The 12,002-nt window shown below is 46.9% G+C and overlaps 1 protein-coding gene across 2 annotated transcripts in view; it reads left to right on the top strand.

Moving 5' to 3' along the window:
• The first annotated feature begins 4,758 nt into the window (after positions 1-4,758).
• Positions 4,759-12,002, top strand: part of LY86 (lymphocyte antigen 86) — a 37,497-nt gene continuing 30,253 nt past the window's right edge. For both annotated transcript variants that reach the window (XM_015407543.1, XM_015407544.1), the window contains exon 1: positions 4,759-4,931. In XM_015407543.1, coding sequence (XP_015263029.1) covers positions 4,778-4,931 — 154 coding nt within the window. In that variant the 5' untranslated portion in view covers positions 4,759-4,777. The remainder of the gene's footprint in view (positions 4,932-12,002) is intronic.

Raw genomic sequence — 12,002 nt, 5'->3', positions numbered from 1 at the left:
ACCTGGTTGAGGCTAAGCGGACACCTTTCGGGCTGGGGACTACCAGCAGATATTGCTCAGCAGGGTGCAGAGCTCTTCAGGGCACATAAGGGGAGGGGCTTCTGCACATGTAAGGTCAGACCTGGCATGGCTCAGAACCATTCCCAAGCTGTGCTACCTATGCACAGGAGGTTCACATTATACAGCCCAGATTGACAACCTTCTGGCACTGAGAGGAGGGACAAAATTCTGGGGGCCCAAGTCAGCTGGAGGGCTCTTGAAGCCAGCTGCATGGTGTATTCATGGAATGCATTTAATTTTCCCCTGGTGTAGTTCTGACTGCCACCACTAGGGGAGCAGTAAAGCACAGTAGCTCCGCTGGCTGGCCCTTTCTGCAAAGTTTACTAGGAGGATGCCAGCCCTGGAGGAAGGAAAGACCACCCAGGACAAGTGACAGTCACTTCCAGGATGCAGCCTCCTAAAAAGGTTGTTCTCTTCAGAAGTCTATGGTTTTACTCTTCCTTCCGTTCCACCCAGCTCTTACACAAAATTTTGCAAAGGGGCAGCCCTGCTAGTGTGCGGCAGCAAAATAATTTTTTAAAACCTTTCATTGTCTTTTCCTACATTTCTCTAACTGGTCTCCACACTTTCCTCCTGTTCCATTTTGCTCGCTTCCTTTGAATCTGCCATTCATCTATCCCCTCTTATAATCTCCCTCCCATTTTTCAGTCTTAACTCCCTCTCAGCACTGAGTGGATACGAGCCCGCATAGGCGTTGCCATCAACACCCGTCTAACTTCTGTATGCCTACTGTCACACTTTCTGCCTCACCTGCCTCATGGTGGGGGAACAAGGTATTGGGAGGGGAGGAGACAGAGATATAGACATGCTTGGTCTCCTTGCAACCTTTGTCCCATCCTGAGCAGTGTTCTCGCTAAGCTGAGTTAGTGTGAGCTAGCTCACAGTTTTTTAGCCTCCAGCTCACACATTTTTGTCTTAACTCAGAAAGGATGGCTCCAGAGCAAACTAATTTATGCAGTAGCCAAATTGCTCACTCACCACTTTAATGCCAGAAGCTCACAAAGTAGAATTTTTGCTCACAAGACCCCACAGCTTAGAGGGAACATTCCTGAGGCAAATTGGTGGCGAGGCAAGGAAAGGAAACCCTGCTCCAACACTGATGTTCTGCAATGCCAGGTCCATTAATAACAAGACCATGACCCTGCAAAATTATTTTGCGGAGCAATACATGGACCTGGCATGCATGACCGAGAACTGGGCCAGGGAGGGCGAGACAGTCACCTTGAAGGAGCTAGCCCCTCCAGGTTTCTCAGTCCTCCATCAGTCTCGGACAAAATGGTGGGGGGGGTGATACTCATCTGAGAGTAGTTTTTCTTCAGGGCACTCCCCGCTCCAAAGATCTCTGGTATTGATTGTGTTGGCCTGGTGAGAGATGCTGAGGAGAGTCTGGCTGGCTGGCTGGCTGGCTGGCTGGCTGGCTGGCTGGTGTACCAACTGCCTAGTACACCAGCAGATCGCCTACCAAGCCTGCTAGAGATGGTGGTGGGCTGGGCCCTAGATTTCCCAAGATTAGTAATCCTTGGGGACTTCAACATCTATGCTGACGTAGCCACCTCTGGACAGGCTATGGACCTGGTGTCTTCCACGGCAGTGCTGGGACTCTCCCAGACTGTATCAGGTCCCACACATCAAGCAGGCCACACACTGGATTTGATGTTTGGCATGGGGAAAAATATGGATCTGATTGCCATTGATAGGATGCCATGTCAGATCATTACGCCTTGAAGGCCCAGCTGAATATCCCAGCCCCCCCTCCCCCTTTCTAGGCAGTGAGCTGATTTATGCTTGCCCACAGAGACTAATGGATCCAATCTGTTTCCAGAATGCTCTGCGGGATTCGATGCCTCCCAGAGATTCATTGGATGTGTTGATAGAAGACTGGAATGCCCATCTCTCTGAAACCATTGATGAAATTGCTCCCCAATGCCCTCTTTGCTCCCGCCCCAAACTATGCCCATGGTATACCATGGAGCTTAGGGGGGTGAAGGCAGTAACTTAGACAGCTGGAGCGAGTTTGGCGATGGTCTTGTGATGAAACTGCAAGAACATCCTATGGGTCATTTATGAAAAGCGAAAACTGTTGAGATGGCAGTGAAGACTACTAAAAGGGAATTTTTTACAGTCTCCATTGCATCAACCTCAGGCAGGGAGATAGTTGTGCAGCGGGGTGGGTGGTAGACCAAAAGAACACCCATCCTGTCTCTCATTCACAGCACTAGATGCAGAGTCTCAAACCCGGACAGGTGATCAAGCCAGGGGAATAGAATCCCAATGCTGAGCCTATGCTGACGCATTACTGAGTGCATGGGGGGGGGCATAGCTGGGAGAGGTTAACTCCTCCCCTGTCCTCCAGCCCAGATCTCAGTAATACATGCCAGGTCAGCTCTCTCAATCCAGAATTAAATCCTGGATGGCTGCAGCTTTACCTGTAACCAGCCTGGCGTTTAAAAGACCAAGAGACCTGTAGCACCTTAAAGACTAATAAAATATGTGGCAGGGTAGAAAGAAGAAGAAGAGATTGGATTTATACCCCGCCCTTCACTATCCAAAGGTGTCTCAGAGCGGCTTACAAACTCCTTTCCCTCCCCCTCTCCACAACAGACACCCTGTGAGGTAGGTGGGGCTGAGAGACCTCTGACAGAAACTGCCCTTTTTCAAGAACAGCTCTTATCAGAACTACGGCTTGCCCAAGGTCATCCAGCCAGGTGCAAGTGGAGGAGTGGGGAATCAAACCCGGTTCTCCCAGATTAGAGTCCGCGCACTTAACCACTACACCAAACTGGCTCACTTCCTCAGTAGGAGCTTTCGTGAGTCACTGCTCACTTCCTCAGATACATCTTTTTTTTTATTTTATTTAAAAAAATGAAAACTCAGATACATCTTGATCTATCTTTGGCATTTAGCAGTAAAGTATTAAAGCCCAGTGGGATGTTGATATGGCCCCCAGCATCAGTACCTTGGTTGATGACTTTAGTCAGCTCACAGTTCTGCACTAGTCTGACAACTCCCTGTTTTTCAAGTAGTTCCACTGAAATGAAATGGGTAACTTGGGCTCGAAACACACATCCTATAGAGACAAAAAGTTCCCTGACCTGGGTCTCCTCCACTGAGTGTAGAGTTGGCCCTGCAAAGAAGTACTGGTTCAGGAAGGGTTCAGTGAGTTTCCAAACGAGGATTTTTCCTCACAAGGAGAATAGCATCCCCCACACACACACACACACACATTTCTGGGAGCTTCCACACAATGTTGTGCTCTTTCTGAGCACAACTTGTCAGGCTCCTGGGACTTCCACTCCTCACCTGTTTAAAAGGGAAATGTGGGGTGGCTGCAGGCAGGGTTCCTTTTTCTTTTTTTTAAGTCACTTTTATTTGTTTGATAAAGAAATACGTATAAATGTTGGAAATGTATATGTGTTTGCAAGGTCTCAGATTCCAGCCGTTATAGGGTTAACTTGTTTACCTTTCTATGCTATTGTTTAGAATGACCTGGAAGGAAAACCTGGCAGGCAGCCAATGTGGAAAAAGCTGGCAAATCTGAGTGTGCTTACAAACAATGATTGGTTACTGTTTTCAGGTGACTTCCTTTCTAGGGGTCGAGAAGAAGGTGTTTGTCCACCATTGCTTGAGAAGTGCGTGACTATGCTTTGAGAAGTAAGCAGCAGAAATGTAGCTCTTAGATGTTTTGTTTATTTGTAGTTTTCCTGTATACCCTTTAAAGGTAAAGGTTCCCTTGCTCAAAAGCCAGTCGAATCCGACTCTAGGGTTGCGGTGCTCATCTCCGTTTCAAAGCCGAAGAGCCATCGCTGTCCGAAGACGTTTCCGTGGTCATGTGGCCAGCATGACTAAACACCAAGGCGCACAGAACGCTGTTACCCTCCCACCGAAGTGGTACCTATTTATTTACTTGCAATTTCTTGCTTTCGAACTGCTAGGTTGGCAGGAGCTGGATCTAGAGATGGGAGCTCACTCCATCATGCGGCACCCGGGTCTCGAACTGCTGAACTACTGACCTTCCACAGCCTGCAGTTCAGGTGCTTAACTACTTGAGCCACCGCAGCTCCTTCAGTATACCCTTTACCCTTAGAAATAAAGTTTTTTAAACAGAAAGAAAGTCTCATTCAGTGAAGCAAGATCCATTGTTCAAATTTAAGCATTTTTGACTATTTTTCCAATAAAGACAACAGTCATGAGAGTCTGACCCACAAATCAAGCAGTCACCAAGACTTGCAAAGAAAAAGCTTCCTGTGTATTACAATCTAAAGCACTACAACATCATTAATAAATCATAAGGAAATCCTTGTGCATAGGTACATAATCAATGTCGTCTCCGGATTATATAACAACGTTTCAAAATTGGATCTTCCTCAGGAGATATTAGAGTAGTACAAAAGCTCTCTGTTTCATGAAGTGCTTGACAACAAGTCATAAGGAATACTACATTCAGATAGGATGCTGAGCTCAGTAAATGTTCAGGCTCAAATATGCTGCTAAGCTTCTCCACGTGGAAGCTGCCAGTGAAGCACTCTTAGATCCTTCAGTATTAACGCAAACTGCTCTGAAACAGAAAGCAGTAATCTTAAGAGAGAAGCACCACTGTTGCTCTCAGCCTCTTCCTCAAGGCATGAGCTTGAATTGGTCTAACACTTGCACAGGAAGTTGAGGGTTTCACATTCACTGCAAGAAGGAAGTGGACAACCCCAGCCTTCAGGCCCCGATTATGAAGGAGGAGAGCAGTGACACAGACAATCTCGCACACATGAAGATGCTTAAAGTGCCTCCTCTCATCTTTTTGCTGATTTATTCCAGCACCGGATGGCCTACACACACCATTTGCAAGGACAACCATTTGGAGATATCTTACAGAAGCTGTGGTGAGATTTCTCGGACTTCCTTTTTCTTTTTTGTGACAATTGCATATTAGCAGGGAATAGGCGATTTTGATGCAACAGAGACATTACTGGGGTTGGAGGGAGACACTAAATTGACAGAGGGACTTTAAGAGAGTCACCCACCACAGTATAGGGATCTGTGTGCACCTCACTGTGTACATGGATCTCTTACACAATAAGGGTCTCCATTCTCTTGTGTGCTCAGCCTGCCAACTGAGATTCTCTCCCAAAGCCCTGCTCTCTGTGCCCACAGCTGCAGAGATAAGGCATGTGGTGACCAGAGACAGGGCTTTTTCAGTGGTGGCTCTTCACTTTAGGAACGCCCTCCCCCTTGAGTCTCACCTGGCACCTTTTACTACCCTTTATTTCTCTTTTTGTCAGGACTTATAACTAAGAGGGTCTGTCTTCTTAGCGGTTTTATTGCCTACACCTAGTCTAACTTTTATCATTATCATTTTAGACCGCTCTGTTTTGTATACTTATTACGCCCTGGCTTGCATTTATTGGCATGTTTCTAATTATTGACTTGGACTTTTTTTATCCCTGGGTTCTTTTGTGTTTTGTTTTCTTTGATTGCTATGAGCATCTCCAGCAAGTCTGGAGAAAGCGGCATACAAATTTTATAAATAAAAAAGGACCTGAGCTGCATACCCAAATCACTGTGTGCATAAACTGGCTCCTTTCCGTTGAAACAACTTCTGTGCAGGATATATCCATGCATACCTGGGGACATTTGAGCGTGACCTGGTCAGCTGTTTTTTAATGTAACTTGCTTCATAGGTAGGGTTCCCAAGTCTGAGTGAAAAATACCTGTAGATTTGTGTGGGCGTAGCCTGGGGAGGGTGGAGTTGGGGGAAGGCAGGGCGCTCAACAGGTATAATGTCATCCCGCCCCCCTTCCAAAGCTGCCACTTTCTCCAGAGATCTCCAGGCACCACCTGGAGGCTGGCAACTCTATATCACAGGGCTGTTGGGGGAGGCGTATAAAATCAGCTGGTGAGTCAAAATGTTTTATATTCAAGATTAGTTATAGTGGTTACCATTAGTGAAACGTGAGAATGTAAATCCCCAATTTAACCTGCTGATTTTTTAAAAAATCAAAACAATCTAAATCATTGAGGAGATAATTGGGACTAATGTAAATTCGTCATCGGCTACCAAGAACGCCATAAAGGTAAGTAATGAGATTTTTCTAACAGAGACTTTAAAAAAATAAAATAACAATACTGACGTTTCTTTTTTAAAAAGAAAATAAAATCCTCTTTCTAGCTACAAACCAAGCAGGGCAGAGGAAACCAAGCAAGGGAGTTGTTGGGCCAAATGTTGCGTCCCCTCCTCCCCCCGCCTGACAAGAGGCTCAACGTGGCTCTCGGAAGGAATCATGTCGTCAAAGGCTGTCGCCGTGCTCAGCCAAGCGGCGGCTGCACATCCCGGCCGCGCTTCCCAGGGACGGTGGGCTTGTGATCTGCTCCGAGAGTGAATGGCACCGAAAGCCGCCCGCCAGGGCTTCCTTTTCAACTCCGCCGCTCTGGCTGGCCGGGTGCCTCCGCCGCGGCAGGGCTGCGCTTTGCAGGCGGCACAAAGGGAATTAGCTTCATAAGACATCTCATTCATACGCGGCACGTGACGCGAAAAGTGATTAATGGCGAAGGGAGAGCCCGCGCGCGTTTGTTTTTCTCCTTCATCCGCAGACAAAAGGCTGCTGCCCCCCTGGGACTTGCGCCTGAAGCCGAGGCGCACACAGCCATTAAAACAAAGCCAGCGAGGGGGCACGAGGAGTAAATAAATATTTGGAATTAAATCCTTTCCCCAGCCAGTTCCTAGGAGACAAAGTCGGCTTTCAGAAATCATAAGTGGATCTCCCATACGAGGAAAATACAGAAGGCGAAGAAGAGATTGGAGTTATACCCCGCCCTTCACTCAGTCTCGGAGTGGTTTACAAATTCCTTCCCCTTCCCCTCCCCACAACAGACACCCTGTGAGGTAGGTGGGGCTGAGGGAGCTCTTGACAGAAACTGCTCTTTTTTTCAAGAACAGCTGTGCCAAAACTACAAGGTCTGGTCATCCAGCCAGGTGCAAGTGGAGGAGTGGGGAATCAAACCTGGTTCTCCCAGATTAGAGTAGGCACACTTAACCACTAGCCAAACTGGCTCTGTAATCAGTAAATCAGAGCTATGCAGCAGGGTTGCCTGCCCCCCCCCCCCATGAAAAACACACATGAAGCCACTTTCAGCTGAGTCAAACCACTGGTCCATCTAAAACTCAGGGTGATTCTGCATCTAGCATTCACTCCATATTTTCTCAGCTGGGAGGAAAAAGTGCAGCTCAAAACCACATTCAAATACCTCAGGGCAACGCTGTACTGACTGCAAAGTCACCCCTGAATGGCCATGAAATAGCCATAAATCTACACAGAAGGTACAATAAAATCCGATGATGAAAGGAAGCAAAGCGGCATGGAGTGTGGAGGCTACCATAAAATCCGATGATCAAAGGAAGTGAAAGTGGCATGGAGTGTGGAGGCTACCATAAAATCCGATGATCAGAAGAAGTGAAAGCAGCATGCAATCCAGAGAGGAATTTCTATTCCAACGCGGGTTTCCAAAAACAACGGAGGGAAAAGCCACTGCAGAATCAGCCTCAGTGCCCTACTGGTACTCCCTCGCCAAGCTTCCTAGCAGGGCCTTTTTGTCTCAGGCTTGCTATCTTTCAACTGGAGACGCCAGGGATCGAACCGGGCACTTTCTCCATGGAGAACATGTGCTCTGCCACTGAACTATGGTCCCAGCACTAAAAAGGAGACCCCCTTCAGCAGGGGATTGAACGCCACTCTCTGGTATGATGACAAGAAGGCTATTAAGTAGGGCTGCCAACCTCCAGGTGGCACCTGGAGACGTCCCACTATTACAGTTGACCTCCAGGTGACCAAGATCAGTTCCCCTGGAGAAAATGGCTGCCTTGGAAGGTGGATGGACTCTATGTCATTATACCCCACTGAGGTCCCTCCCCTCCCCAAACCCCGCCCTCTCCCGGATCCACCCCTAAAATCTTCAGGTACCCAGCCCAGAGCTGGCAACCCTATATAATGAGGAAGAGTGCATATTGGTAGTCTCCATACCAGTGTTCCCTCTAAACTGAGTTAGTGTGAGCTAGCTCACAGATTTTCACCCTCCGGCTCACATATTTTTTGTCTTAGCTCAGGAAGGATGGCTCTAGAGCAAGCTAATTTATGCAGTAGCCATATCGCTTGCTCACAACTTTAATGCCAGTAGCTCACAAAGTAGAATTTTTGCTCACAAGACCCCACAACTTAGGGGGAACATTGCTCCATACTCATGAAAAATTGTAATATTCCCTTCCGCCAAAACAAAGCAATCTCACTGTTACCAAACAGCAGGATACGTTTAAAAAAAAAAAACACCAGAAAACACCACCATTAAGCAAAGTTCGCATTCTCCAGCGTATGAGCTGGGTTGTTCCTGCCCACCCAGCCGCTATATCTGCCAGTTCCCAGTCATATCGTTCATCATCAACTGTCTTGTATAAGCTAAGCAAACAGGAAATAATCAAGAAGATCTCTGTGGGGTCAACAACAAACTTATGGTATTTGTCCTTAAGTTGATATGTCAACTAATACATTTTTTAAAAAATCTTGTGTACACAAAGAATTGTCTTGTTGCAATCCTACATATGTACTTACTTGAACGCAAGTCCCATCAAAATCCAGAAGGTTTAGATCACTGGCTATTTACATTTTAAAGAGCTAGGCACCCCGTGGCAGTTTACAGGGTTAATTTTAGCCAACAAATATATTTTGTTGTGTGTTACCCTTCACATAAGGATTAGTGTACATACTGTTTACAGTAGTCCATTTTGCTATGAGCAACCTGCCGGCCTTACTTGTACTATACCAAAACTCAGGTGAGAAGTTAAATGGGGACAGAAAGAACACTCTGGTGTTCAGCAACTCCTGAAAAAAACATGTCCTTATGTCACCTGGAGGAAAGCCCTACTTGCTACTAGCAATCAGGCAAGTGTCTTTTTACCAAGTATGCTCTAAGGCTATGTCCATACGGCTCTTTGAAACATACCCAGGCCCTGCAGTATACAGGACTGTAGTCCACACTGGACTTTTTTATTCTCTGTGAGCAACACAGTCAGCAATAGAACCAAAAAAATGGAGACCTAGTTGTAGATCCTGCAGGACTGGCCTTGTCTGCAAATGAGGAGGAGGAGGAGGAGGAGAAGAGTTGGATTTATCCCTCGCCCTTCACTCGTAGTCTCAGAGAACCTTACAATCTCCTTCCCTTCCCCTCCCCACAACCCTGCGAGGTAGGTGGGGCTGAGAGAGCATTTCCCAGAACTGTACTTGAGAGACCACCTCTGAGAGAACTGTGCCTGACCCAAGGTCAGCCAGCTGGCTGCATGTGGAGGAGTAAGGAATCAAACCCGGTTCTCCAGATTAGAGTCCGCCACTCTTAACCACTACACCAAACTGGCTCTGAGGAAAGGGGACCTGCTTCCTCCAGGCACAATTATTGCACTCCTAGGTATGGGCTCCCCTGGTCCATAAAGGAGAACAAGAAGCTGCCATGTGATTACATTCAAAGCCATAGCAAATCTTCAGCTGCAACACCCACCAAGAACAAGTCTATATTATTATGGAAGTTTGTGCCCTGACCTGGATAGCCCAGGCTAGCCCAGTCTTGTCAGATCTCAGAAGCTGGGCAGGGCTGGCCCTGGCTAATATTTGTATGGGAGACCTCCAAGGAATACCAGGGTCATTACATGGAGGCCGGCAATGGCAAACCACCGCTGAATGTCGCCTTGGAAACCCTACGGGGGTCGCCGTAAGACAACTGTGATTTGGTGGTTCTTTCCACCACCATGGCAGTTTGCAATCCACAAACTCTAAGGGCGAGGCCCCTGCGTTTTCAGTTTTAAAGGCAGGAACTTGATGCTTCTGGGCCAAAACTGTGCCCCTGCAGTGTGTCATAAGAACATAAGAACATAAGAGACGCCAATGTTGGATCAGGCCAAAGGCCCATCGAGTCCAACACTCTGTCACACAGTGGCCAGAAATACCAGGTGTGATGTATTGGAAATTGCTTACATGAATCCCCTCATTCACTCCCCATGCAAAGCTTGAGCCGGATGAAGGCTCCACTGAACTGCATTGCCATTGGTCACCCTCTAACAGCGACCAATCAGAAACTGTACAGGCTCCAGAGAGGGAAAGACTCTCATTGGTCTTTAACTACACAATCTTATTGGTTGTTATCTGTAAATAGGCGTGGCTATGTTAGCCCGGGAATGTTTAAAAAGAGCCTAGCTCCCAATGTTAAACTGTTCTGGTTATGAATGCGTTTGAGTGCTTGTTCGTTACTTCATTAAAGCTGAATCACTTTGCTGAAATCACTCTCGAGTTTTTATTAGCGGCGATCTAACACCAGGTGCCATCAGGAGGTCAACCAGTGGGGCCAGGACATTAGAAGCCCTCCCACTGTTGCCCCCCCCAAGCACCAAGACGACAGAGCATCACTTGCCCCAGAGTCCCTATCTATACCTTGTGGCTAATAGCCACTGATGGACCTCTGCTCCATATGCTTATCTAATTCCCTTTTGAAGCCGTCCATGATTGTAGCCGCCACCACTTCCTGTGGCAGTGAATTCCATGTGTGAATCACTCTTTGGGTGAAGAAGTACTTCCTTTTATCCGTTCTAACCCGACCACTCAGCAATTTCATGGAGTGCCCACGAGTTCTTGTATTGTGAGAAAGGGAGAAAAGTACCTCTTTCTCTACCTGTTCTTTCCCTTGCATAATCTTGTGAACCTCAATCATGTCACCACATGAGTGTCATCTTGGATTCTTTGCCAAACCAGAGGACTAACCCATCACAAAACAAAACAGCCCTGCAAGAATATCAATTGTGGTCCAGGGCTTTAGCACTTTACTCATAGAAACAGAAGGGGAATTTAAAAACAAAAAAAGCCTAGTGGCCATTTAAAAAACACACCACAAAGTAGCAACTTTCAAAAGGGCCCATTTTGACCAAGAAAGGAGAAGATGGCGAATGGGTGCTTCACCCTTTCCTCAGCAGCCATTTTCTTATTCTAAATCACCTTTTCCCGTGCTGCTTTTATCACTGTAAGGTTCCATCTATTGATTTGCCTATATAAAGAACCATGTGGAAGGAAAAGCAACCGGGTGGAGGGGCAATTTGAATAGAAAAATGGGTGGTAGGGATGAGTTAAGTACTTTCTCCAGAACGGATCCCTCCTGAAACCTCCTTTCCTGGAAAAAAAAAGAGAGGGCACTGGAGTTGCATTGCACACCTTTGTTAGTCATATAGTGAGTCAACTTCACAGATGAGGGGAGCATTGAGTCTACATCTGTCAGTCCACAGCCAACAATTGGTCCACCTTTCCTCTCAAAAATAGCTTCTCAAGTGAGTTTAAGCATACAGCATTGGATTAAAACAGGGTTGCCAGCTCCGGGTTGGGAAATACCTGGAGATTTGGGGAGGAGGAAGGGTTTAGAGAGCGGAGGGACTTCAATGGGGTATAGTTGTTAAGTCCTGAGCTTAACAAAGAGTCAGAGAGTGATTTCAGCCAAAACTCAGGTTTATTCTTCTTCACGCTCACTTCTCCAACACGGTACAACATCTGATAGCCCGAACAGTTTGTCCATAGAAACTGTTCGGTATTTAAACATTCCCGGCTAATGTAGCCACTCCTACTTTACATTTAACAACCTATCAGGTTGATCGCATAAGGACCAATCATACACGTTCCCGCTTCCCGTTTGCTTGAACGTGATTGGACCAATAGTCTTGGACTTGAAGCCCTAGTCCAAGACGAAGCTTTGCATAGCTTCCCTATGGGATGATTCACCCATATCCGCATGTACCCATGTCTGCATATGAATACATTACAATAGTGTCACAGAGTTCCCCTTAAAAAGCGGCCATTTTCTCCAGGTGAACTGGTCTCTGACGGCTGGAGATCATTTGTAATCTCAGGAGATCTCCAGCCACCACCTGGAGGTTGGCA

Source organism: Gekko japonicus, unplaced genomic scaffold, assembly GCF_001447785.1.
Source record: "Gekko japonicus isolate JY-2015 unplaced genomic scaffold, Gekko_japonicus_V1.1 scaffold1092, whole genome shotgun sequence".
NCBI classification, from domain to species: Eukaryota; Metazoa; Chordata; class Lepidosauria; order Squamata; family Gekkonidae; genus Gekko; species Gekko japonicus.
Note: the sequence above shows the minus strand (reverse complement) of the source record. Positions and strands in the feature narration are given on the sequence as shown.